The sequence below is a fragment of the Lithobates pipiens genome, unplaced genomic scaffold (genome assembly GCF_037356315.1).
Source record: "Lithobates pipiens isolate NorthernLeopardFrog02 unplaced genomic scaffold, aLitPip1_a1.2 Scaffold_18, whole genome shotgun sequence".
Taxonomy (NCBI): domain Eukaryota; kingdom Metazoa; phylum Chordata; class Amphibia; order Anura; family Ranidae; genus Lithobates; species Lithobates pipiens.
The window spans coordinates 31,309,916-31,333,470 of NW_027507758.1; the positions used below are offsets into that span (position 1 = coordinate 31,309,916).

At 48.3% G+C, this 23,555-nt stretch overlaps 1 protein-coding gene and 1 non-coding gene across 6 annotated transcripts in view; both read left to right on the plus strand.

The window, feature by feature from the left end:
- Positions 1-1,128: 1,128 nt before the first annotated feature.
- The window catches only part of RTN4 (reticulon 4), a 109,710-nt gene continuing 87,283 nt past the window's right edge, over positions 1,129-23,555 (plus strand). Inside the window, exons 1-2 of one of the 5 annotated variants that reach the window (XM_077485534.1) lie at positions 1,142-1,530; positions 21,704-21,739. In XM_077485534.1, coding sequence (XP_077341660.1) covers positions 1,230-1,530; positions 21,704-21,739 — 337 coding nt within the window. In that variant the 5' untranslated portion in view covers positions 1,142-1,229. Of the gene's footprint in view, positions 1,531-21,703; positions 21,740-23,555 lie in introns of all 5 variants that reach the window. The other 4 variants (XM_077485536.1, XM_077485533.1, XM_077485535.1 and 1 more) reach the window with 4 other exon arrangements.
- LOC143990711 (small nucleolar RNA SNORA31) lies at positions 16,677-16,797 on the plus strand. Its single transcript, XR_013277427.1, has one exon. It is a non-coding gene; the product is annotated as a small nucleolar RNA SNORA31 (small nucleolar RNA).

The window sequence follows — 23,555 nt, forward strand, 5'->3', positions numbered from 1 at the left end:
GCTGCGGGTGGCATCTGGCAGCAGGCAATGGTGGCAAGCGACACACTGCATCTGGTGGGAAGTGACAAGCTCAGGTTCCCACTGATAATGCATCATGGTGAGTTGAACTATTTCACTATATATTACAATGTAGTAATAGAAATAATGGAATTTGATCATCCCGATGCCATATCAAGCATAGCGTCAGGATGATTTTAAGTGCTAAGTGCCATTTGCCTGAAAAATCACCCCCCGCCACCTATTTCCCCATCAACCCGAGACTACATCCCCCTTTTTTTTTTTTTGGGAAGGGGGGGATCTCCCTGAATGGCAGTTTGGAAATGTGGTCTCCTATGTTGCTGCTGTTGAGAGACCGCATAGCAGGTGGTATTGGGGGTGTTCCTGCTGCTCAAAGGCTGCACGGCCAATATTACTGGTGAAAGTATATTTAATTTGTTTTAGCAAAACATTTTTGCATTTTCATTTTGTTTCCGTAAAAAAGGCCCACCAAAATCCTCAGCACCAGGCCCATGATGCTGTTAATCTGGCCCTGCAGTGAGTGTGCATTCAGTGTGGACAGCTTGGCGCGGCGACTCAGCTCTCTGTAACAGCTCAGCACAACTGGAGGATGCCGGTCAGAGACTCCGCCCCCCTCCATCAGCACCACTCTCATTCCCTCAGAGGGGGCGCGGCTACCGGTCAAAGGCCCCGCCCACCTACACCGTTATTGGCTGCCCTCGCTGTCATTTCCACAGAAGCGTCCGCTTATTGGCTCGCCAACTCACGGCAACCCTGACACTTTTTTTTTTTCTCTTTCTTCTACTAGTGTCCGAATCCGCATTTCTTTCGCCTTCTCGCCTATTTTTTCCGGAAGGTTTTTCGTTTCTCGCTTATTGGCCGAGCCGCTTGTCCTTCAAAGGCGCGGCGGTTCGAGACGGTTTCCATGGCAACCGCCATCTCTCTTGTCTAAAAGGCTGGCTTTGTGATTGGACGACGTTTTTTTTTTTTTACACTCATTCCAGTCGCTGTTAGGCAGCTGTGGCCCCGCCCCCACCCTCCTCTGGTTTGCCTGATTGGGTCGGTCCTCGGAGGAGGGGCGGGGCCGCTGCACCCGGCAGAGCCTGAGTCACCAGGGCGTGGCGCGGAGTCCCCCCTCCCCTCCCCCTCCTCCTCCAGTATTGTTATCTCCGCTCAGACTGGTGGCGCACTTCTCTCTCTCCAGCCGGCTCAGCGCTCACACTCCGCCCGCCATGGAGGACCAGTCCCCGAACATCTCATCCACCTACAGCGCCCCGGAGCCCGACATGGACGACATCCTGGACCTGACAGGAGGGCAGTACATCCGCCGGGCGGTGGACGAGGACGATGAGGAGGACAGGCGCAGCTATTCGGACAGCCTGGAGCCGTCCCCGGAGAGCGAGGAGCCCAGCAGTGACCCCATCCCCCCCCGGGGGGCCCTTCCGGTCATCCCCAGCGCGCCTGTAGAGGAGGAGCACGACACCCCGACCTCACCGTACGGCCCGCCTCCCCCCACCACCACCGGATCTGTGGGTGAGTCCGACCACGCCCATGCTCCTCACACAGGGGCCCTCAGAGCTCTACATGGAAATGGGGGGGGGGGGCCCAACCTCCAGGGGGCGCTCTCCTCTCTCCCCTACCCCAAATGTTGTACCCCTTTTTAGTGGCTGCCATGTTGGCCTGGCAACCAATGACGCTGCGCCCTGGCTGACAGCATCCTAGCAACCGATGTGGGTATCCATGGCCAGCATCATTGGTTGCTAGGGTGCAGCCAGTTAAACCCCCCCCCCACATTTGGTTGCTAGAATATTGGCATGACAACCAATGACACTGTGCCTTAGCTGCCAGCATCCTAGCAACCAGTGATGGCCATCATTGGTTGCTAGGATGCTGGTGGCTGCAGAACACGGCTTCATTGGTTGTTATGGTGCTGGCAGGCGCCGAAACCTTTTGCCCGCTAGGATGCAGGATCGGCAACCAATGACACGGCGCCATAGTAGCCATGCCAGCATCATTGGTTGCTAGAGTGCAGCCAGTTACCCCCACCCCCCCACATTTAGTTGCTAGGATGTTGGCATGGCAATCAATGACACTGTGCCCTGGCTGCCAGCATCCTAGCAACCAGTGATGGCCATCATTGGTTACTAGGATGCTGGTGGCTGTGGCAAACAACTTCATTTGTTGTTATCACATGCTGGCAGGCTACGGCAAACGGCTTCATTGGTTGTTATGGTGCTGGCAGGCGCCAACATCTTTTGGCCGCTAGGATGCAGGATCGACAACCAATGACACTGTGGCCTGGCTGCTGGCATCCTAGCAAACCAGTGACGCTGTGCTTGCAGTTGCCTGCACTGAATGGCTTCCTTGATGGGTATGGTATAGGCAGCAACCGATGACCCTGTGGTCCCAGCATCCTAGCAACCAATGGTGATGTTTATCATTGGTTGCTGGTACACAGGTGGCTAGGCTGCACAGCATTATTGGTTCTGCTTATTTTTGGTACCACAGCCTGGCTGCCAGTGTCATCGCAACCAGTGATGGTGTGTCATTGGTTGCTAGGCTGTAGATAACAGGCATGTACCCCTTTTATTGGTCATCCTAGCAACCAATGGGGCAGCATCGTTACAAGCAGTGATGCTCTTGAGCCCTTGTGCCAGCACCCTATCAACCAGTGATGCTGTGCAGCCCAGCCGCCTCCATCCTGGCAACCAGCGAGGCTGTGCAGCCCAGACACCAGCACCCTGGCAACCAATGACACTGCATCATTACAACCAGTGACAGTGTACAGCCCTGGTGACAGCATCCTAGCAACCAATGACACTGCATCATTACAACCAATGATGCTGTACAGCCCTGGTGCCAGCATCCTAGCAACCAATGACATCGCATCATTACAACTAGTGACGCTATACAGCACTATCAACCATTGCTGCTGTGCAGCCGCCTGCATCCTAGCAACCAATGACACAGCATCATTTCAACCAGTGATGCTGTACAGCCCTGGTGCCAATAACCTAGGAACCGTTGCTGCTTTTCAGGCCAACCACCTGCATCTTAATAACCAGTTGCACAGCATCATTGGCTGCTCTGATTTTGGCGGTTTGGCCATACAGCATCATTGGTTGTTATGGTGCTGGTGGGCTTTGCATCCTAGTAACCATTGAAGAAATGTAGTGTCATTGGTTGCTAGGGAGCTGGCGGCTGGGTGGTACTGTCTCGTCAGTTATGTTGGAGCGCTGCATCCTGATAACACATCACACTATGCAGCCAAATGTCCTAGTAACCAATGACATGCAGATGGGTACCCGCATCCTAACAACCAATGATGCTGTGTGGGCCAACTGCCAGCATCCTAACAACTAATTTAGCAATGCAGCTTGAGGGTGGATACATTGTGGGAGCAGCCCCTGACTACCTTTGCTGAAACATGGCTGGTCCCAGATGTCATCTCTGCTGTCTTGTGATTTTGGGTTCTGCCAGATTGGATTGTGTTCCTGGCACTCAGACCCGGTATGGACAGAGGATATCCGCTGTCTGCACTGAGCTGTGTTCATCTCTGCAAGATTACATGAGGGTGCCTAGAAAATGATTGCATCCGTCTCATATCAGAACGCTGTGTGGAGGTGAGATGCATAGAAACGGAAACCTGATGCATTTCTTCACCAAGAAACTCTCCATGTGCCGGCAGTGTGCAGAGACCGCAATGGAGGAAAGTCTCCGTGTGTTGTGCCGGCAGTGTGCAGAGACCGCAGTGGAGGACAGTCTCCGTGTGCCGGCAGTGTGCAGATTCCGCAATGGAGGACAGTCTCCGTGTGCCGGCAGTGTGCAGATTCCGCAATGGAGGACAGTCTCCGTGTGCCGGCAGTGTGCAGAGACCGCAATGGAGGACAGTCTCCGTGTGCCGGCAGTGTGCAGAGACCGCAATGGAGGACAGTCTCCGTGTGCCGGCAGTGTGCAGAGACCGCAATGGAGGACAGTCTCCGTGTGCCGGCAGTGTGCAGAGACCGCAATGGAGGACAGTCTCCGTGTGCCGGCAGTGTGCAGAGACCGCAATGGAGGACAGTCTCCGTGTGCCGGCAGTGTGCAGAGACCGCAGTGGAGGGTCATCCTTTAATATAAAATTCAACAAAGTATGCTGCGCCTGGTGTTGTAATAATGTACCTCCCCTCCCCCACACATGGCACACCACGTTTCAGTGTGCAGAATAGTACAAGCGATGATCTTCCTCTCTGAAAATTATAGTTTTGTTTTCACACAGTGACTGTGAAGTCTTTTCACTCCTTCCTCAGCCAATCACAGGCAGCAGCTATTGTTACATATGTGAAGGTTATGTAGCATGATGTCATCTAAGAATATCAGGCCGGTCCCCGGCATACGTCATCTCAGGCATGGCGGCCTCATGTGATGACCGGACGGTTGCACAGCGGCAGGTTGCTGTGTAGAAGGACGCTCGTCTGTGTAATTCTTGGCCTGTTGCAGGGCTGATCCATATGCTGCTCGTTATGAATAGGCCCGTCATGCCTGCGATTCCCCCGATTGTGAGACGTGTCGGGCTGTTAGAATCTCGTATTCATAGACATTGCTGCAATCTGGAAACTGTAAAGTCGGCTCAAATCTCGGGGGATTCCAGAAGTAGGCGGCTGTGCCAGCGTTACAAAAGTCAGCTTAGAAATTGAAGGAGGAAAGTGATAGGACACAGCCACTGCCCCCCCCCATCAGATGCTGTCGCTGTTTGGGTATTTGGGCAGATGCTGGCATAACGTAGCTGACAGGAGGGTTCTTCATGTATGGGGAAGGGGGAGCATTGCCTTTCCCTGGGTCAACCTGAGTGCTGGAGGAGAGAAAAATGAACCATTTATGGCCACTTAAAGGGGCTGTAAACCTCTCTGTAACATTTGTACTTATTAGGTAATTCTTATTCTAGACTTATAGGTACTGTAATCATCTCCTAAACATGTGACGTTTAGGAGATATTCGCTGTTTACTGCGCCGATGATGTCATTGGCGCATGTGCTCTGAAGGAACGGCTGCCCGTGCCACTTTCTCAGGAGCGTGTGCCGTGACCAGCGGCCCCAGCCAGTCACAGAGCCAGAGTCCGCATGCCTGGAAGGAACGGGGGGGGAGGGGGCGGTGGGGAGCACGGGCTTAGTTTGCAGGTAAGTGTCTAGTATGCAATGCATACTAGCACATGATGCAGGGAGGAAGAAAAACCCATCAGGGTTTAACACGGGTAACCCATCAGGGTTTACTTCCTCCTTTAAAGGCTCGTTGACACTTACTGTTGAAGGGGGGGGTGGGCACCCCCTCTCCCCCCTTTCCTAGGCAGCAGTCGGGGGTGTACTCATGCTGCAGTGGTGTGGCATTTAGAGGGTGAAAACTGGCTTTTCAGAGGCATGTGACAGGCTGTGAATAGTCAACGAGTCACCACCTCACTGCCTGTCAAATGCCTCTGATAAAGCAATCCGAGCATGGATCGCTTTTCAGGGTGGACTTTGCTGCTAAAGTGAGTGAGCCCTTAAAGCTGAACTCCGGGCACAGAAACTTTTTGTCTTTGAATATAATCATTCATGGCCACCAAGGATATAAATCCACTTTGTGTGCACCAATTGCTGTCGCAAACCCAGATATTGCCATGTAAAAGCAGCAATGACATCATCGTGTTGCTGGACTTCAGCTATACCAGCCCCCCTTTGGGCAAGGGGCAGTGGTGGTATGGTGGGTGGGAATTCTTCAGGATTTATTTAGCTCCAACCGTTTGCACATCACTTTACAATCTAAAGAGAGACAATACAGATACGATGAGATGTTAATAAGAGCTTACAATCAAATCGATTTGTGTAGAGTATCTGTTTGGGTGGGTGATGCTCTTCTGTGACGCATGTTAGAAATGTGCCCTTGCTTCATAGTCTGATGTCCTCTGTTAAAGTAAATGATTAAACTGTTCGAATGAGGACTGTGGGGTTAGTGCCGACCTGTTCCGCAGTCCAGATGTGGTTAAAGGAAACAAATGGGCTGTCATTGCTGGCCTTGCTATGCAGAGCGAGGAGATCGGAGCTCCTCATCCCCACGCTTGTCTCTGAATGTATTGAACCCGGTGGATCAGCATGACAGCCGGCAATGAGGACATTCACGATTCGCGGCCTGCGTGTTTCTCCAGGTTTACCACAAACACCTCTGACCTGTATATATAATGAATGGAATGCAGCGTTGGCTTGCCCTCAGGCCACTGCTGTCATTCATTAGTCACCCTCAGTCACTCCCTGGTGAAATGTGGAAGTGGTGCTTACTCACATGGCTGTGCAGTGAAGTTAAAGGGGAACCCTTACTATAGAACCACTACACAACGGGGCTGATGTTCTGAAGGCAAATAGGCTGGGCACTTTGCAAGGGAATCTGCCCCAAGGCTTAGTGAATGTGGGGGGGGGGGGGGGATTTCATTTTGCATGTGAAAGGTAAAAAATTAAAAATATCAGATTTTTACATGCACTTTTTTTGGATGAGCTTCACTTCTTCTCTGGGGAAAATTCACTTTGCTTGGCAAGTTGCACTTTGCAAGGGAACAGGCCATTTGCCTTTAGTAAATGAACCCCATTTCAGCTTTACTGCACCACAAGCTTCAGGCTGGGATCACACTATTGCGATTCGAATTGGCTGTGGGTTCTCCGCATCCAATTTGCAATAGCAGGAGATTTTGACTGGATCTCTATGGAGCCGGTTCCCATATCTCCGGTGCGAATTTGCACTGGAGCCCTTGTGCGTCTTTTGGTCTGTTTTTCAGGTCAGAATTCAGCCCAAAAATTCAGGGTAAAATCGGACCTGAAATGGTGACTGGGGACTGGCCGGACCCCTGCTCTGAGCTGCATGTCATAATGTGAACCCAGACTTGGTGATCTAATCCCTCATCGTATCGTCTTCTGTTGTCAGCACACGAGACGTATTTATTATTTATTACAGATCTGTATATCGTGCCAACAATGCAGCACTTTACATAAAGTACATTCACGTCAATCCCTGCCCTCAAGGAGCTTACAATCTAAGGTTCCTATCTGACGCACGCATACCAGGGCCAGTGTAGACAGGAGCCAATTCACCTACCGGCATGTCTGCAGAGCGTGGGAGGAAACACCAGAGCATGCATACTCCATGCAGATAGTGTCCTAGATGGGAATCCCAACCAAGGATCTCAGTGCTGCGATCACTAACCAGCAAACTGTGCAGAGATTGGACTTTTATTTACTGATCTCTCTCCTACATAGAACATGAGTTGCTGTGTACGTCCTATATAGGTGTCAGTGTGTACCGGATGATTGCGTCTATTCATGAAGATTGCAGATCACATGGTGCATTATGAAAACAGTCCCAGTCTTTGTTAGCAGCTATATGGTGATTGGTGAAGTGCGGAGTCTCTGGTCAGGATGTAGGCCACGAGGCAGGAGCAACGCTTTACTGCTGTTTGGATGTTAATCATCATGTCTGCTCCACCTGATGTACTGTGTATAGGATGCCCCCGGTCCCTTGTACTGTGTATAGGATGCCCCCGGTCCCTTGTACGGTGTATAGGATGCCCCCCGGTCCCTTGTACGGTGTATAGGATGCCCCCCGGTCCCTTGTACTGTGTATAGGATGCCCCCCGGTCCCTTGTACTGTGTATAGGATGCCCCCCGGTCCCTTGTACTGTGTATAGGATGCCCCCCGGTCCCTTGTACTGTGTATAGGATGCCCCCCGGTCCCTTGTACTGTGTATAGGATGCCCCCCGGTCCCTTGTACTGTGTATAGGATGCCCCCCCGGTCCCTTGTACTGTGTATAGGATGCCCCCCCGGTCCCTTGTACTGTGTATAGGATGCCCCCCCGGTCCCTTGTACTGTGTATAGGATGCCCCCCCGGTCCCTTGTACTGTGTATAGGATGCCCCCCCGGTCCCTTGTACTGTGTATAGGATGCCCCCCCGGTCCCTTGTACTGTGTATAGGATGCCCCCCCGGTCCCTTGTACTGTGTATAGGATGCCCCCCCGGTCCCTTGTACTGTGTATAGGATGCCCCCCCGGTCCCTTGTACTGTGTATAGGATGCCCCCCCGGTCCCTTGTACTGTGTATAGGATGCCCCCCCGGTCCCTTGTACTGTGTATAGGATGCCCCCCCGGTCCCTTGTACTGTGTATAGGATGCCCCCCCGGTCCCTTGTACTGTGTGTATAGGATGCCCCCCGGTCCCTTGTTCTGTGTGTATAGGATGCCCCCCGGTCCCTTGTTCTGTGTGTATAGGATGCCCCCCGGTCCCTTGTTCTGTGTGTATAGGATGCCCCCCGGTCCCTTGTACTGTGTATAGGATGCCCCCCGGTCCCTTGTTCTGTGTGTATAGGATGCCCCTGATTTCGTACATCTGTGTATAGGAGATATAGGATGCCCATGCCTCGCGCTGTATAAAGGTGATATAGGATGCCCATGCCTCGCGCTGTATAAAGGTGATATAGGATGCCCCTCCCTTGCAATGGATTTAGGACACTCGTCCCTTGCACTGTATATAGGTGATATAGGATACCCCTTCCTCGTACTATATATAGGACACTCGTCCCTTGCACTGTATATAGGTGATATAGGATGCCCATGCCTTGCAATGGATATAGGACACTCGTCCCTCGCACTGTAAATGGGAGATGTAGGGCGCCCCTCCCTTGCACTTTATAGGCGATGTAGGACACCTATGCCATGCACTGTATATAGGACGCCCCTCCCTTGCACTGTATATAGGTGATATAGGATTCCTCTCCCTTGCACTGCACACATCTGGATGCCCGGATCTGTCTCCTTTTTACCCTTTATTTTTATTTTTTCCATTGCTCTTCCCCTGGAGGTGACAGGTCTGTGCTGGCCATGCTTCTGCGATGGGTGGGGTGCGGGCAGTGAGCGTGCATAATAGTGATTTTGATGTCTGGGCGGGGAGTGATGTGTGCCAGCTGCTTAGAGAAGCCGGATTCATGGCTGACAAGGCCTTGGAAGCGGAGGGGGGGGGGTGCCTGGTGTCAGTCTCCCCCATTGCTTCCATCAGCCGCGGTTTAATCATTCTCTTCCTCAGACTAGAGGAGAGGATTCTCCTCCATGACTCCATGTCTGGGTTAATAAATGACCTGTACTGACTGTGCTTGTAGGCCATGGCCACCCGCTGTAGACTGCTACAATGGGTCCCGAGTCATATTTTAGGATTGTGTAGCAGTGTGGTGAGGTCATCACCCGGCGCACAATGCCCGCTATCAGCAGATCTGTGTGGTCATGGTGTATGGACTGATAATGGTAAAAGGGGGGGGGGCAATAGTGAGCTTTTTTTATTTTTTTTTCTTAATACAAAATTGGATAGATGGGGCTGTCTATGAGGCTAATGTCTTGTTTCTTATATCGGCCAACCAGCTGTCTGTTATTTCTTCAGTAAAACATTGTAAGTGAGAGAAGCCTGTTGGTTGGTAGGGGCGGGGAGGTTTTCTTTTTGGTATACTGTTTAAGGTTGAACTCCGGCCTTCCCTTTAGTCTTCCACGCTTGTTAGTGTTACTAAACCCACAACAGTAAAATCAGTGTGTGTATATGCAGTAAAGCATGCCTGTTATACTCCCTGTGGAACCTAAGGGGTTAATCCTCTGCATTGTGTAAAAATGCTGTTTGATTCTTCCTTTCTTGCACTGTCCCCAATCCATCTTACTGATAGTAGAGCTAGTGGAGTCACTCTGCACATGCTCGGTTTGGTGTGTATTGCTAGACAGTGTTTGTGTGTTTTTTTTTTTTTTTTTTTTTTTTTTTTCTTTCTTGGGTGGGTTTGTGTGCTCAGCACTGTCCAGACAGAGGGTCAGAGGTCCAGCATCCTCATAGGTCAGTCAGAGGGAGTGAAAACTCTTCCTACAAGCTTTTACCAGACACTGATAGAAGTCACAAGACTGCTATATACTGCTGATGAGAAAAGGTGTTTAGCAGTTTATATTTACTAAAATAATTGCATTTCCATGTTCTGTGTACTGTGGGAGACCAGATAGTGTTACTAAACCCAGGACCCTGCATTCAGTATAAGGCTCATCTTCTGTAGTGAAATTATATACTCGCAGCACACTGTGAGCTTCTCGTAGTGTGCAGTAGAAGCTGCAGCAAGAACTGACCATTGTAGTAATTGTTACCTCTCAAATCCCCATACTTATTGGTCATTAATGTAATTTATAGTTTTGCTGTTCTTTTTGTAGAATCGGGGGGGCTTTCACACCACTCCCTACTTATAAAAGTCCAATTCACTCTCTATCATCACATCAATGCACAATTCACCTTCCAGCAAGTGTTTGGACTGTAGTATGAAACCTATACAAACATGCTGGATATATACAGACTCCATGCAGTCAGTGCCCTTGTGGAACTGACCCCAGGAGACAAGTGCTGCAATATATATGTACCGGCTACCCACTGGGCTGCGATGTCACCATACCTTTATAGACACACAGCAAGGAGGAGGTGTGAGAAGAGTATACATAACAAGTGATTTCCTCTGCACTCATTGGATTTTTTCCTGTGTTCTCAGGTGCTTTCCTCTGTAGAGGAGTGTAGACAGTCCTGGCAGGGTGTGGAGTGCATGTCTGTCTTCAGTATGCTTGTGTACTTAACCTGATTAGTTTTCCTGACTCTACTGCATTGTGTGCGATATTCTGCACAGTTCTGTACTGAATCGTGCGGAGAGGCCTTTGCAGTTTCCAAACAGGAACCTAATCTAATTCTGAGAATAGAATATCCTTGTAATCCTCGTCCTGTTTTGTAGTACTGCCGTTACTACTAATATATTACGGTCACAATGCCGCTATTACTACTAGTATAGTACTCACACTGCCGCTATTACTACTAGTATAGTACTGTCACGCTGCTGCTACTACTACTAGTATTGTACTGTCACAATGCCTCTACTACTAGTATAGTACTGTCACGCTGCTGCTACAACTACTAGTATCGTACTGCCGCTATTACTACTAGTATAGTACTCACACTGCCGCTATTACTACTAGTATAGTACTGTTACGCTGCTGCTACTAGTATCGTACTGTCACAATGCCTCTACTACTAGTATAGTACTGCCGCTATTACTACTAGTATAGTACTCACGCTGCCGCTATTACTACTAGTATAGTACTGTTACGCTGCTGCTACTAGTATCGTACTGTCACAATGCCTCTACTACTAGTATAGTACTGCCGCTATTACTACTAGTATAGTACTCACGCTGCCGCTATTACTACTAGTATAGTACTCACGCTGCTGCTATTACTACTAGTATAGTACTGTCACGCTGCTGCTACTAGTATCGTACTGCCGCTATTACTACTAGTATAGTACTCACACTGCCGCTATTACTACTAGTATAGTACTGTCACGCTGCTGCTACTAGTATCGTACTGTCACAATGCCTCTACTACTAGTATAGTACTGTCACGCTGCTGCTACTACTACTAGTATCGTACTTCCGCTATTACTACTAGTATAGTACTCACACTGCCGCTATTACTACTAGTATAGTACTGTCACGCTGCTGCTACTAGTATCGTACTGTCACAATGCCTCTACTACTAGTATAGTACTGTCACGCTGCTGCTACTACTACTAGTATCGTACTGCCGCTACTACTACTAGTATAGTACTCACACTGCCGCTATTACTACTAGTATAGTACTGTCACACTGCTACTACTACTAGTATCGTACTGTCACAATGCCTCTACTACTAGTATAGTACTGCCGCTATTACTACTAGTATAGTACTCACGCTGCCGCTATTACTACTAGTATAGTACTCACGCTGCCGCTATTACTACTAGTATAGTACTCACGCTGCCGCTATTACTACTAGTATAGTACTCACGCTGCCGCTACTACTACTAGTATAGTACTGTCACGCTGCTGCTACTACTAGTATCGTACTGTCACAATGCCTCTACTACTAGTATAGTACTGCCGCTATTACTACTAGTATAGTACTCACGCTGCCGCTACTACTACTAGTATAGTACTGTCAGGCTGCTGCTACTACTACTAGTATCGTACTGTCACAATGCCTCTACTACTAGCATATTACTGTCACAATGCCTCTACTACTAGTATCGTACTGTCACAATGCCTCTACTACTAGTATCGTACTGTCACAATGCCTCTACTACTAGCATAGTACTGTCACAATGCCTCTACTACTAGCATAGTACTGTCATATTGCTACGGGTATCGTACTGTCACACTGCTGGAGCGTGTAAAACACGCACATGCATCTTTGGTTGCTTCTGAGTTGTGTTGATAAATGAAATGTAAATGACCTGGGATCTTGGTTACAACAAGGCTATTTATACACGTCTTATTTTCTTCCATAAGGGCTCATTTAGACATGCAAAGACATTTGAGGCTCATTCATTAATGCACCAATGCTTTGAAAATGTATTAATGGCCCATTTTTTTTGGTGCATTTTTCATGTGTTTGTATCGCGTTTAAACGCTTTCCAGATTTTTGTATTATCTTGACTAGTAATGCTTTCTAAACGCATCTCAAAGGGGCTTTAATTGCAATTGGTGCATTTGACGCGTTTGCGGTATATTTACATTTAACATCAGTGGAAGTGTTTTGGAAGTGGCAAACGACATATGGGGTCAGTTATGATGCAAAGCCATCGCCTCCATGTGAATCGGGCGCTGCAATGCACACAATTTTCAAATGCGTTCATGGAGCTTTAAAGAACGCTCATGCAACTCCTGCTTTTGAAGTTGGTGTAAAGTGAAGCTGGTCATACATTATACCATTTTCTAGTACAATTTCCTTTAGATTTACCTTCAACCGTGTAGTGTAAGGGCCTGCCGGGTTGCATACAAATGTAAAGTGTTTAGGTTTGACCTTGGTGTGTGTGTTGTAAAAAAAAAAAAAAAAAAAAAAAACAAGAACATTGTATAATGTATGGCCAGCCTTGGCCTAAGTGACCTTTTATGTTGATGCAATTTTGACTGAAATGCCATTTTTGAAAGCTGTATGACGCCTATAAGCATTTACACAAACGCTAAATCAATTTTTTGTATGGCAGTCGAGCAGATTCAAGAGTGAAATGCCCCATCTTGTGTGGTGTTTAAAAAAAAATAATAAAAAAAAATGAATTTTTAAAGGCGTATTTTGTTTCATGCCAAATGCCAGTCGCTCTGGTAGCACGTGATCCATTTTCTGTTCGTGTGAAACTGAATATGGCATCTTACCAAATTGCTTTGATTCCTCTTCCAAGCAAACATTTTAGCTAATGAGTTGGCAAGTGGAGGGTTCTCTGATGTACAGGCCTATCACTGGCTGAACTTTGCAGAGCCCTGCGTCTATTCATGTTCATACTCTATCTTTACCATGATTCTTCTACCTGTATAGTAAACATTGATTACCTTTTTGTTAACCTAATATAATACTGATGACTTTTTTTATTTATGGTGGTCAGCCGACTTAAAGGAGAAGGACAGCTAAACCTTGTTTGGCTGTACTTCTATGGGTCATTCTGCGCTCTTCTGACCAATATTTTTTTATTTTTTTTTTCAGCAGACAGCGGGCTGAAGCCTGCTGTCAGCTGACATCACAGAGCTGGTCCAGGCTGGGGAAAGATCGTGACCATATGGTCAGGATCCACCCAGGATCCGGGACCGTCATCTGGCTCAGCCTATCAGTGAGCCGCTGAAAGCCTGAGCCGGCCGTTCTGCCATCTCCACAGCCCAGTGCTCTAGTAAGCGCGGGTGGGGGCAGATCAGAGAGCCGTTGACTGACAATCGGCAGTGTTAGATTGCTCGGTTCTCAGTCTCAACGGCTTCCCGACCGCCTCATGCAGATATACTGTGGCAGAAGGGCACGTACAGGCAGATTAACGTACCTGTACGTTGCCCTTTAGGAGGCGACTTGCGGCCTCTCGACCGCCGGGAGCTCCGTGATCGCGGGGATACCCACAATCTTCTCGGAGAGGAAGAAGGGGGAAATGCTAATGTAAACAAGCATCTCCCCATTCTGCCTAATGACACTGATCACAGCTATCCCTGTGATCGGGAGCGGTGTCGTGTCACACATAACCCCCCCACCCCACAGTTAGAATCACTCCCTAGGACGCACTTGACCCCTACAGTGCCACCTATTGGTTAACCCCTTCACGACCAGTCACATTTACGCAGGAATCAATGCATTTTTAATTGCACTGATCGCTGTATAAATGCGAATGGTACCAAAATTGCGCCAAGTGTCCAATGTGTCCGCCTTAATGTCGCAGCCCCAATAAAAATCGCTGCCATTTACTAGTAGAAAAAAAAATATAAAATTCCATAACTATCCCCTAATTTTGTAGATGCTATAAATTTTGCGCAAACCAATCACTGTAAATGCTTATTGCGATTTTATTTATTTTTTTATTTTTTCCCCAGGGTTTTATTATAGTAAAAAATAGTGCTTTTTAAATTGTCGCTATTTTGTTTAGCACAAAAAATAACCGCAGAGGTGATCAAATGCCAACAAAAGAAATCTCTATTTGTGGGGGAAAAAAGGACGTAACTTTTTTTGTCACACAACCGCACAATTGTCAGTTAAAGCGACGCAGTGCCTGGTAGTGCCAAAGTGCTCTGGTCTTTGTTTAGCCTAATGGTCCGGGGCTTAAGTGGTTAAAGCTGGCAGGAGACCAATGCAGCATCCACGTGCAGGTAAGGATTTGTGAAAAATGAGATATCTATCTCTATCTATCTATCTATCTATCTATCTGTGTCTAGCTTGTGTTGGGGTGCATTTACACTTGTGAATAACCCTAGAAGGGGTTCTGATGATTAGCTGCAAGAGGCATCCCTATTGAAAGCATTGGGAGGCTGTGGGTTCCTGCAGCTAATCGCACACACTCGCATGTAATATCTACATGCAGCGATATAATGTCCCTGCCTCCAGAGCTGATGTGATTGAGTGGGAGCGATTAGCTGCAGGAGATGTAATCGCAGACTGGTTGCATTTACAAGTGTGAATGCACCCTTACTGTACATGCATAGTATAAGGGTATGTTGGCAAATAATTGGCTGTGTGTGTGTTCGTGTAGCTGACAGACTGCGGTCAGCAATTAAGGAAGCTGCTGTCAGGTTTGACAGGCGGGCACCCGGAGGCATGACAGTATACTCCCCATGTGCAGGGCCATTCTGATGACACAGTTTTGGCATGTTCTCATTGCTGAAGCTCCTCCATCCACTCTGGTTTTACACATTCTTTTGGTCAGTGAGGCCGTCCATCATAATGATGGGTGAGTAGAAACACATGAAAGTGGGGTTTAGCAGCATACTTTCACACAGCTTGGAGGTGTTGAAGCTTTGCCGGAGGATACTAAAACCTGCTGACTCTTGAAACAACTCTCTGGACAAAACACAAAGAAACTGCAAACCCCGCCCCCTTTTTAAAATGTTTTCTTTCACCAGGTGGCAAAAAAAAAAGCCTAATGGCGTGTACACACGGTCGGACTTTCCAGCAGAAAAAGTCAGACGGAGTCATTTCAGCGGATAGTCCGTGCGTGTGTGTGTGCACGTGTGCTTCAGTGGACTTTTTTGAAAAAATAAAATAAAAACTATTCTGACAGACCTAGAAATAGGAGAGTCCCTGGACTCTTGTGCAAGATTGCTGAATCGAGAGGGAGCTCAGATGAGCATTGGGGGGCTGAGGGGGGAGCTGCACACGTGGCTTTTTATTTTCAATTATCTTGTTGCATAGACTGTATTAAGATAAAAAACAATACCTTTTTGCCCTTTTTAGAATCACTTTAATAACCACTGCTCTACTGGACCACAAGAGCGCTCTGAACTGGTTAATACTTATACACTATGACTATACACTTTTAGTACCACTCTATAACCAAAAGACAGCTCTTGTGCTGGGATGTGTCCATTGACCTCCTCCCAGAACCCACCCCCCACGGGTGTACTTTGTGACCGTTGTATCCTTTGGACACGGCTGATCACAGATCGTGGTAAATTGCCAATAACAGCAGCCCTTTACCATGCGATCAGCTGTGTCTAATCACAGCTGATCACATATCGACAGACTTGTTGGTTGTCTGCATTCCTTTCCTCACAGTGAGGAAAGGAGAGCTGATACCCGGCAAGGCTGTTAATACTTTGTTTACACTAATTGGCAGTGCAGCCTCATCAGAGCACATCGGTGAAGGAGAAACATTTTAGGGCCGGTTCACACTGCGGGCGATGCGAGGCGACACCGACTTGCCTCGCCGCGACCTGCCGCGACCTCAGCGGCGATTTGCAAATGACTTCTGTATAGAAGTCAATGCAAGTCGCCCAAAAGTAGTACAGGAACCTTTTTTCTGAGTCGGAGCGACTCGAGTCGCTCCTCTCAGAACGGTTCCATTGTACAGAACGGGGGCGACTTGTCAGATCGCGGCGAGGCAAGTCGTGTCGCCTCGCATCGCCCGCAGTGTGAACCGGCCCTTACTTGCAGAGTTTTATAACACAAACTAAGAAAAATGTGTTGTGTGGGGTTTTTTTTTTTTTTTTTTTTAACCGGGGGTGAATAAACACCCAGTGTTGATTAAATACTACCAAAAGAAGCTTTTTGCCAAAAATATAAAAAAGAGAAAAATTTTAGTTTGCACAGAGTATTGCATGACTGCGTAATTGTCGTTCAAAAAAACAGCACTGGAATAGCATCTATTGATAGACCATAAGCTGCATTCTATTGCCTTATGGTTTGCACTGAGATGCTATAGAAGCCTCCTTTCTGTCTGGCGGACTCTGTAGCTTGAGCAGTTTGAAGTGTACATTGCACTTTACCAGTTTTGTGGTCCTATGGAATTTGTTGTATCAACTTGGGAGCTGGTGTAATTCTTAGCATTGTTTAATGAAAAAGAAAAAGCACTGAAAGCTGAAAATTGGCCTGGGCAGGAAGGGGGGAGTGAAAGTTCTCGGTGTTTAACCACTTCAATACCGGGCACTTAAACACCTTCCTGCCCAGACCAATTTTGAGCTTTCAGCGCTGTCGCACTTTGAATGACAATTGCGCGGTCATGCAACACTGTACCCAAATGAAATTTTTATCATTTTTTTTTTTCCCACAAATAGAGCTTTCTTTTGGTGGTATTTGATCACCTCTGCGGTTTTTATTTTTTGCTAAACAAATAGTTTCAAAACTTTGCAAATAAGTAAGTTTTCTCCTTCACTGATGGGGCTACACTGATGGGCACCGATGAGGTGGCACTGATGAGGAGGCATTGATGGACACTGATGGGTGGCACCGATAGGTGGCACAAATTGGCACGGGTAGGCGGCACAGGTGGGCATGGGTAGGCGGCACAGGTGGGCACTGATAGGCGGCATTGTATTATATTGTACTAATGGATGCCAATCAGTGATGCCCATTGTGGGCACTGATTGGCATCCATTGTGGCACTGACTGGAATCCCTGGTGGTCTAGGGTGGCATACCTTGTCCTTGGCATACCTGGTGGTCTGGTGGCGTCCCCGGTGGTCCAGTGTGGGCATCCTGGGGGGGGGGGGGCTGTGCTGATAATCGATCAGCACAGACCCCCCCCCCCCCCCTGTCAGAGGAGTAGTCGATCGGCTCTCCTCTACTCGCGTCTGACAGACGCGAGTGAGGAAAAGCCGATCACCGGCTTTTCCTATTTACACTGTGATCGGCCGTGATTGGACACGGCTGATCACGTGGTAAAGAGTCTCCGTCGGAGACTCTTTACCGAGATCGTAGTTGCCGGGTGTCAGACTGACACCCCTCAACGATCGCCGCGATGCGCGCCCCCGGGGGCGCGCAGTGGCTCATAATCCTGATCACGTCATATGACGTCTGGTCAGGATTATGCAACCACTTTGCCACTGTCTATTTGTTATAGGGCGGGCGGCAAGTGGTTAAGTGGTGAAAGATTTGATTCTATAACTTTTATAATTGGGGGGAAATGGGCAAAAGATGTTTTCACACTTCATCGGTTTCTTACATTTTTGTTTATTTTATTTTTATTTTGTTCACTTAAAGATGTCGGCTTGGCTGAAAAACAATGTCTCTAACCACTCCTGGCAACTAATGTATGCAGAGTGCATCTCTGTCCTAGGGCTTGGGGGGGGGGGGGGGGGGGGGGAAATCGATTTAAATCTTGAATTGAGTTGAGAGGTCAAATAGATTTCAAAATTTCAGCAAATCGATTTATTTATTTTTTCACACCGTGGCAGTCCTTAAGTGCCGTGGGCAGTAGGTTTTATGCCAGGCCGCAGTGTCTGGCCTCGCCTAAAAACTCCTGCCCACAGCTCCTCAGGACCAGCGCGGTGTCCATCAAAAAAATAAAAAATTTATTTGAACCGTGAATAGAGTTTATTTTTTATTTTTTGAGAAAATCGCCCAGCTCTACTCTGTCCCAGGAAAGGCCAAGAAATTTGACATGTGGGCAGTAAATGACATCATGGCTTCTCCTTCTCCATGCTTTACGAGAGGCAAGATGTTGTCACTCAATGGGGCAATAACTGGGTCTATTGGGGGGGGTTTCTGGAACAGAACTTTTGTCCATAAGGAACGCTGGGGAGCTATAATCTGAGTAGTTTGTGCAAGACCCCATACACACTATTCGATTCTGCAGATTTCTTGTCTTCAGATTTACCAAAACCATGCAGTGCAAGGGCCTGCCTGATTGCATACACATTGAAACTCTTAAAGTGGTTGTAAACCCTCAGGGACAACTTTCACCTACAGGTAAGCCTAGATTAAGGCTTACCTGTAGGTGCTTGCAATATCTCCTTAACCTACACGCTTTAGGAGATATTTGCAAAAAAGGCTGTGCCGATGTCTGCGGCGCAGGCGCGCTGAGCGTGCAGTTTTTGAGGGCGATTGTGCTGTCACCGGCGGCTCCCGCGTGCATGCGTGGGAGTGACATCATCGTTGCTCCGGCCAACAACAGAGCCGGAGTCCGCGAACACGGGAGACATGGCGACGGAGGAGTGGAACGAGGACCGCTGCGGGAGGCTTTGATCTCAGGTAAGTAATTCATAATGAACTAGTCTGCTATGCAAACTAGCTCATTATGCCTTTGTCTGGCAGGGTGTATATTTATTTATTTATTTATTTTTTTCAGAGGGTTTACTTCCTCTTTAACCACTTGCTTACTGGGCACTTAAACCCCCCTCAGTCCCAGACCAATTTTCAGCTTTCAGCGCTGATGCACTTTGAGTGACAATTGCGCGGGCATACAACACTGTACCCAAATGAAATTTTTATCATTTTTTTCCCACAAATAGAGCTTTCTTTTGGTGGTATTTAGTTACAGCTCGGAGTTTTATTTTTTACTAAACAAACAAAAAAAGATGCAAAAAAAAAAAAAAAAAAAAAAAATCATGTTTTAATAGTTTGTTATAAAATTTTGCAAACGGGTAATTTTTCTCCTTCATTGAAGTGCGCTGATTAGGCGGCACTGATGGGCTGCATTGGTGGGCACTGATGGGCTGCATTGGTGGGCACTGATGGGCTGCATTGGTGGGCACTGATGGGCTGCATTGGTGGGCACTGATGGGCTGCATTGGTGGGCACTGATGGGCTGCATTGGTGGGCACTGATGGGCTGCATTGGTGGGCACTGATGGGCTGCATTGGTGGGCACTGATGGGCTGCATTGGTGGGCACTGATGGGCACTGATGGGCTGCACTGGTGGGCACTGATGGGCTGCACTGGTGGGCACTGATGGGCTGCACTGGTGGGCACTGATGGGCTGCACTGGTGGGCACTGATGGGCTGCACTGGTGGGCACTGATGGGCTGCACTGGTGGGCACTGATGGGCTGCACTGGTGGGCACTGATGGGCTGCATTGGTGGGCACTGATGGGCTGCATTGGTGGGCACTGATGGGCTGCATTGGTGGGCACTGATGGGCTGCATTGGTGGGCACTGATGGGCTGCATTGGTGGGCACTGATGGGCTGCATTGGTGGGCACTGATGGGCTGCATTGGTGGGCACTGATGGGCTGCATTGGTGGGCACTGATGGGCTGCATTGGTGGGCACTGATGGGCTGCATTGGTGGGCACTGATGGGCTGCATTGGTGGGCACTGATGGGCTGCATTGGTGGGCACTGGTGGGCTGCACTGGTGGGCACTGATGGGCTGCACTGGTGGGCACTGATGGGCTGCACTGGTGGGCACTGATGGGCTGCACTGGTGGGCACTGATGGGCTGCACTGGTGGGCACTGATGGGCTGCACTGGTGGGCACTGATGGGCTGCACTGGTGGGCACTGATGGGCTGCACTGGTGGGCACTGATGGGCTGCACTGGTGGGCACTGATGGGCTGCACTGGTGGGCACTGATGGGCTGCACTGGTGGGCACTGATGGGCTGCACTGGTGGGCACTGATGGGCTGCACTGGTGGGCACTGATGGGCTGCACTGGTGGGCACTGATAGGCACAGATAAGGCGGCACCGATGGGCACAGATAAGGCGGCACCGATGGGCACAGATAAGGCGGCACCGATGGGCACAGATAAGGCGGCACTGATGGGCAAAGATGGGCACAGATAAGATGGCACGGATGGGTGGCACGGATGGGTGGCACGGATGGGCACTGATAGGTACCACAGATAGATGGGACTGATGGGCACTGATAGGTGGCTCTGATAGGTGGCACTGCTGGGCACTGATGGGCGGCACTGCTGGGCACTGATGGGCGGCACTGGGGTGCAGCACCTTTGAGGCAGATTGGGTGGCACTGTGGGCACTATGGGCACTGACGGGGGGCACTTACTTTTTCTTTTATTTTACTTCAGGATGGCACTGCGGGAGGCAGGTGGGCACAGGCAGGTGGCAGGTGGTCCCTTGTATTGATGGCCGTGATCGGGACTGATGTCCTGATCACGGCCGCCGGTGATCGGCTTTTTTTTTCTCTCCTCGCGCTGTCAGCGCGAGGAGGAATAATAGCCGATTACCGGCTCCGTTCTATCACATGATCAGCTGTCATTGGCTGACAGCTGATCACGTGATAAGGGGTCGGGATCGACCCCTTACACGGATCGGTGATCAGGCGAGTCTCACGGACTCGCCGATCACAGAGCGCGCCGCGCGCGCCCCTCAGGGGGCGCGCAGGCCGCTCGTAACCAGGACGACGTCAATAGACGTAGTCCTGGAAATGTAGGTCCGCGCTAATGCCGTCATTTGGCAATAGCGCGGATCTGAAGTGGTTAAGATTTTAACCTCCTATTATATGGTTTTGATAAATGTGAAGACAAAAATCTAAAAGTGTGTATGGTATCTAAATGGTCGCTATGAAGGTGGTCAGTAGTCTGGAGTAGTATTGTTCTACCTCCATGACTGCTGATCTTGCAAAGTGAACAAACCCCCTTTGATGTCCTCATCCAGGGATGGGACCATTTCATTATCACATTATAGTTGGGAGGTCTTGGAGAGCTTTCCTCTCTGATCTGGCTTTCTCCGCTCCTCTGGTGTAGTGGAATAGAATGGTGAAGCGGTCGAAGTCGGGGGTCTATTTTCATTCCGTTGATGGTTGAGTTCTTACATTCATGTTTAAAATAACATCTGTGGTTTCAGGTTCCCAGCTACATACAGACATTATACATTAGCTAGGCATGTGATCTGGTTGGTTCATAGTAAAACTGATGGTTGACGGGCTGGAGGGTTCTTTTTAAATGCCATAACTTGACTGACATGGACTTTCTACTTTGTTTACAGGGCGTACATTTTTAGCCCAGTTTCTTCGAACAGAAGGTAACTAAAAACCCGGATGTTCTAAACCAATCCCAGGAATATAAATCCGTGATTTCTGACCTTAATTATATAACATCATTGTTTTTATAATGAACATCCAATCATTTTATTTTTTTTTTTTTTTTTGTATCCAGAATGATTTTAATTTAGGAAATTTCCAGAGATCTTGTACAATTAAGTCTTGGACCCATGTCATTTATATTTATATGAATCAGAGCGCTTGTCAGTGTTGCCAAATCAAGTTCCTTTGTCAATTCAAATTTGTAGCTTTCTGTTGGGTTGTTTTCATTACACTTTTTTTTTTTTTTTTTTTTCCCCCCTGTCTGTTGGGGCAATTCTTCTTCTCGACGTGCTGTCCTGGACACACAACAGGAAGTAATCCCCTCCAGAGCAGCGTTTCTCAACCTGGGGGTCGATTGCCGATGGGTCACAAATCCTGGTCCAATCTGTAAAGCTGGCTGAGACGGATCTGAAGTTACTGTGTGTACGCCGGAGTCTGTCCGTCTCAGCCAGCAAGACGTCGCTTCCGGGAGAGGAGAGACCGTGCGGAAATGACGTTCTGTCGCCGCCATCTTGGTACTCTCGTCTGCAGTAAGGTTACAAGTTGGCAAGTGGGACAACTTTTTAGACACACTGAAGTCTTGTATTTTACACGTATTTTTAGCACTAAACCGAGCTTATATAAGGCTTGTATAGTATACAAGCTCAGTTTACTGTTTAAAAATACATGTAAAATGTAAGACTTTGGTGGGTGTAAAAAGATGTCCACTTGCCAACTTCTGACTGTAATCTTACTGCAGACGAGAGTACCAAGATGGCGGCGATGAAACGTCACTTCTGGTTAACACATTAGATGGGTTGCTGATTCTGAGGGAACACCTGAGTGACTTTGGTAAGTCATAGACACTAATAAAAGCATTTTTGTACATCAAACCCCGCCCCCGCGCCATATCAACTGCTCCCACTGTGCCCCCCGCCATCTGCCCGGCACTTACCCTGTCTCACGTGGGGCATTTTATTCATTTGTAACTTGTATGTTAATTTTAAATAAATATTTTGCACTATATGTTAGATTGTTCTTGTGATTAATCACTACGCTTTAAGATGTTAAATTTGTAAGAATGAAAATGCATCCTGCATATCAGATATTTCGATTTATAGCAGTTGCAAAATTACAGCCATGATATGACCAACGTAAATAATTTTACTGTTGGGGGTCCCCAAAACTTGGGGAAATTTTATCAAGGGGTCAGGGCACTAGAAAGGTTGAGAAGCACTGCTTCAGAGTGATGCAGATTCCCCTTTAAGGGCCAGTTCACACCAGATGCAGTTCCGTTCAGTTCCATGCGCTTTTTTTTTTTTCTGCACTAAAAATGCATGCACAGTGTTTTCCATGTTTTTCAATGGCTCTAGTTCACAGCATGCAGTCAGTTTCCAGTGCAGAAACTGACCAGAAACTGACTGCATGGTGCGAACTATTGCGAGCCATTGGAATGAATGGAAAACGCTGCATGCATTTTTAGTGCAGAAAAAAAGCACAAGGAACTGTCTGGTGTGAACTAGCACTAAGGCTGTGTTCACCCTTGTGCGTGTCGAGGGACACTTTTTCACGACACTACACGTCCCATGAGGCACTGTAAAACTCTTGACATTCACAGACATGACTAGGCCTGATGGGAAATTTAGTTCCTGAACAACTGGAGGGCCATAGTTTGGCTTAGGATGTTAGTTACCTTCTGTGTACTGGAGGGGAGGAGCACCCCTCCCCTCTATCCAGAATTCGGAAGGAAGAGAGGAAAAGATCCTGGTGGTATAA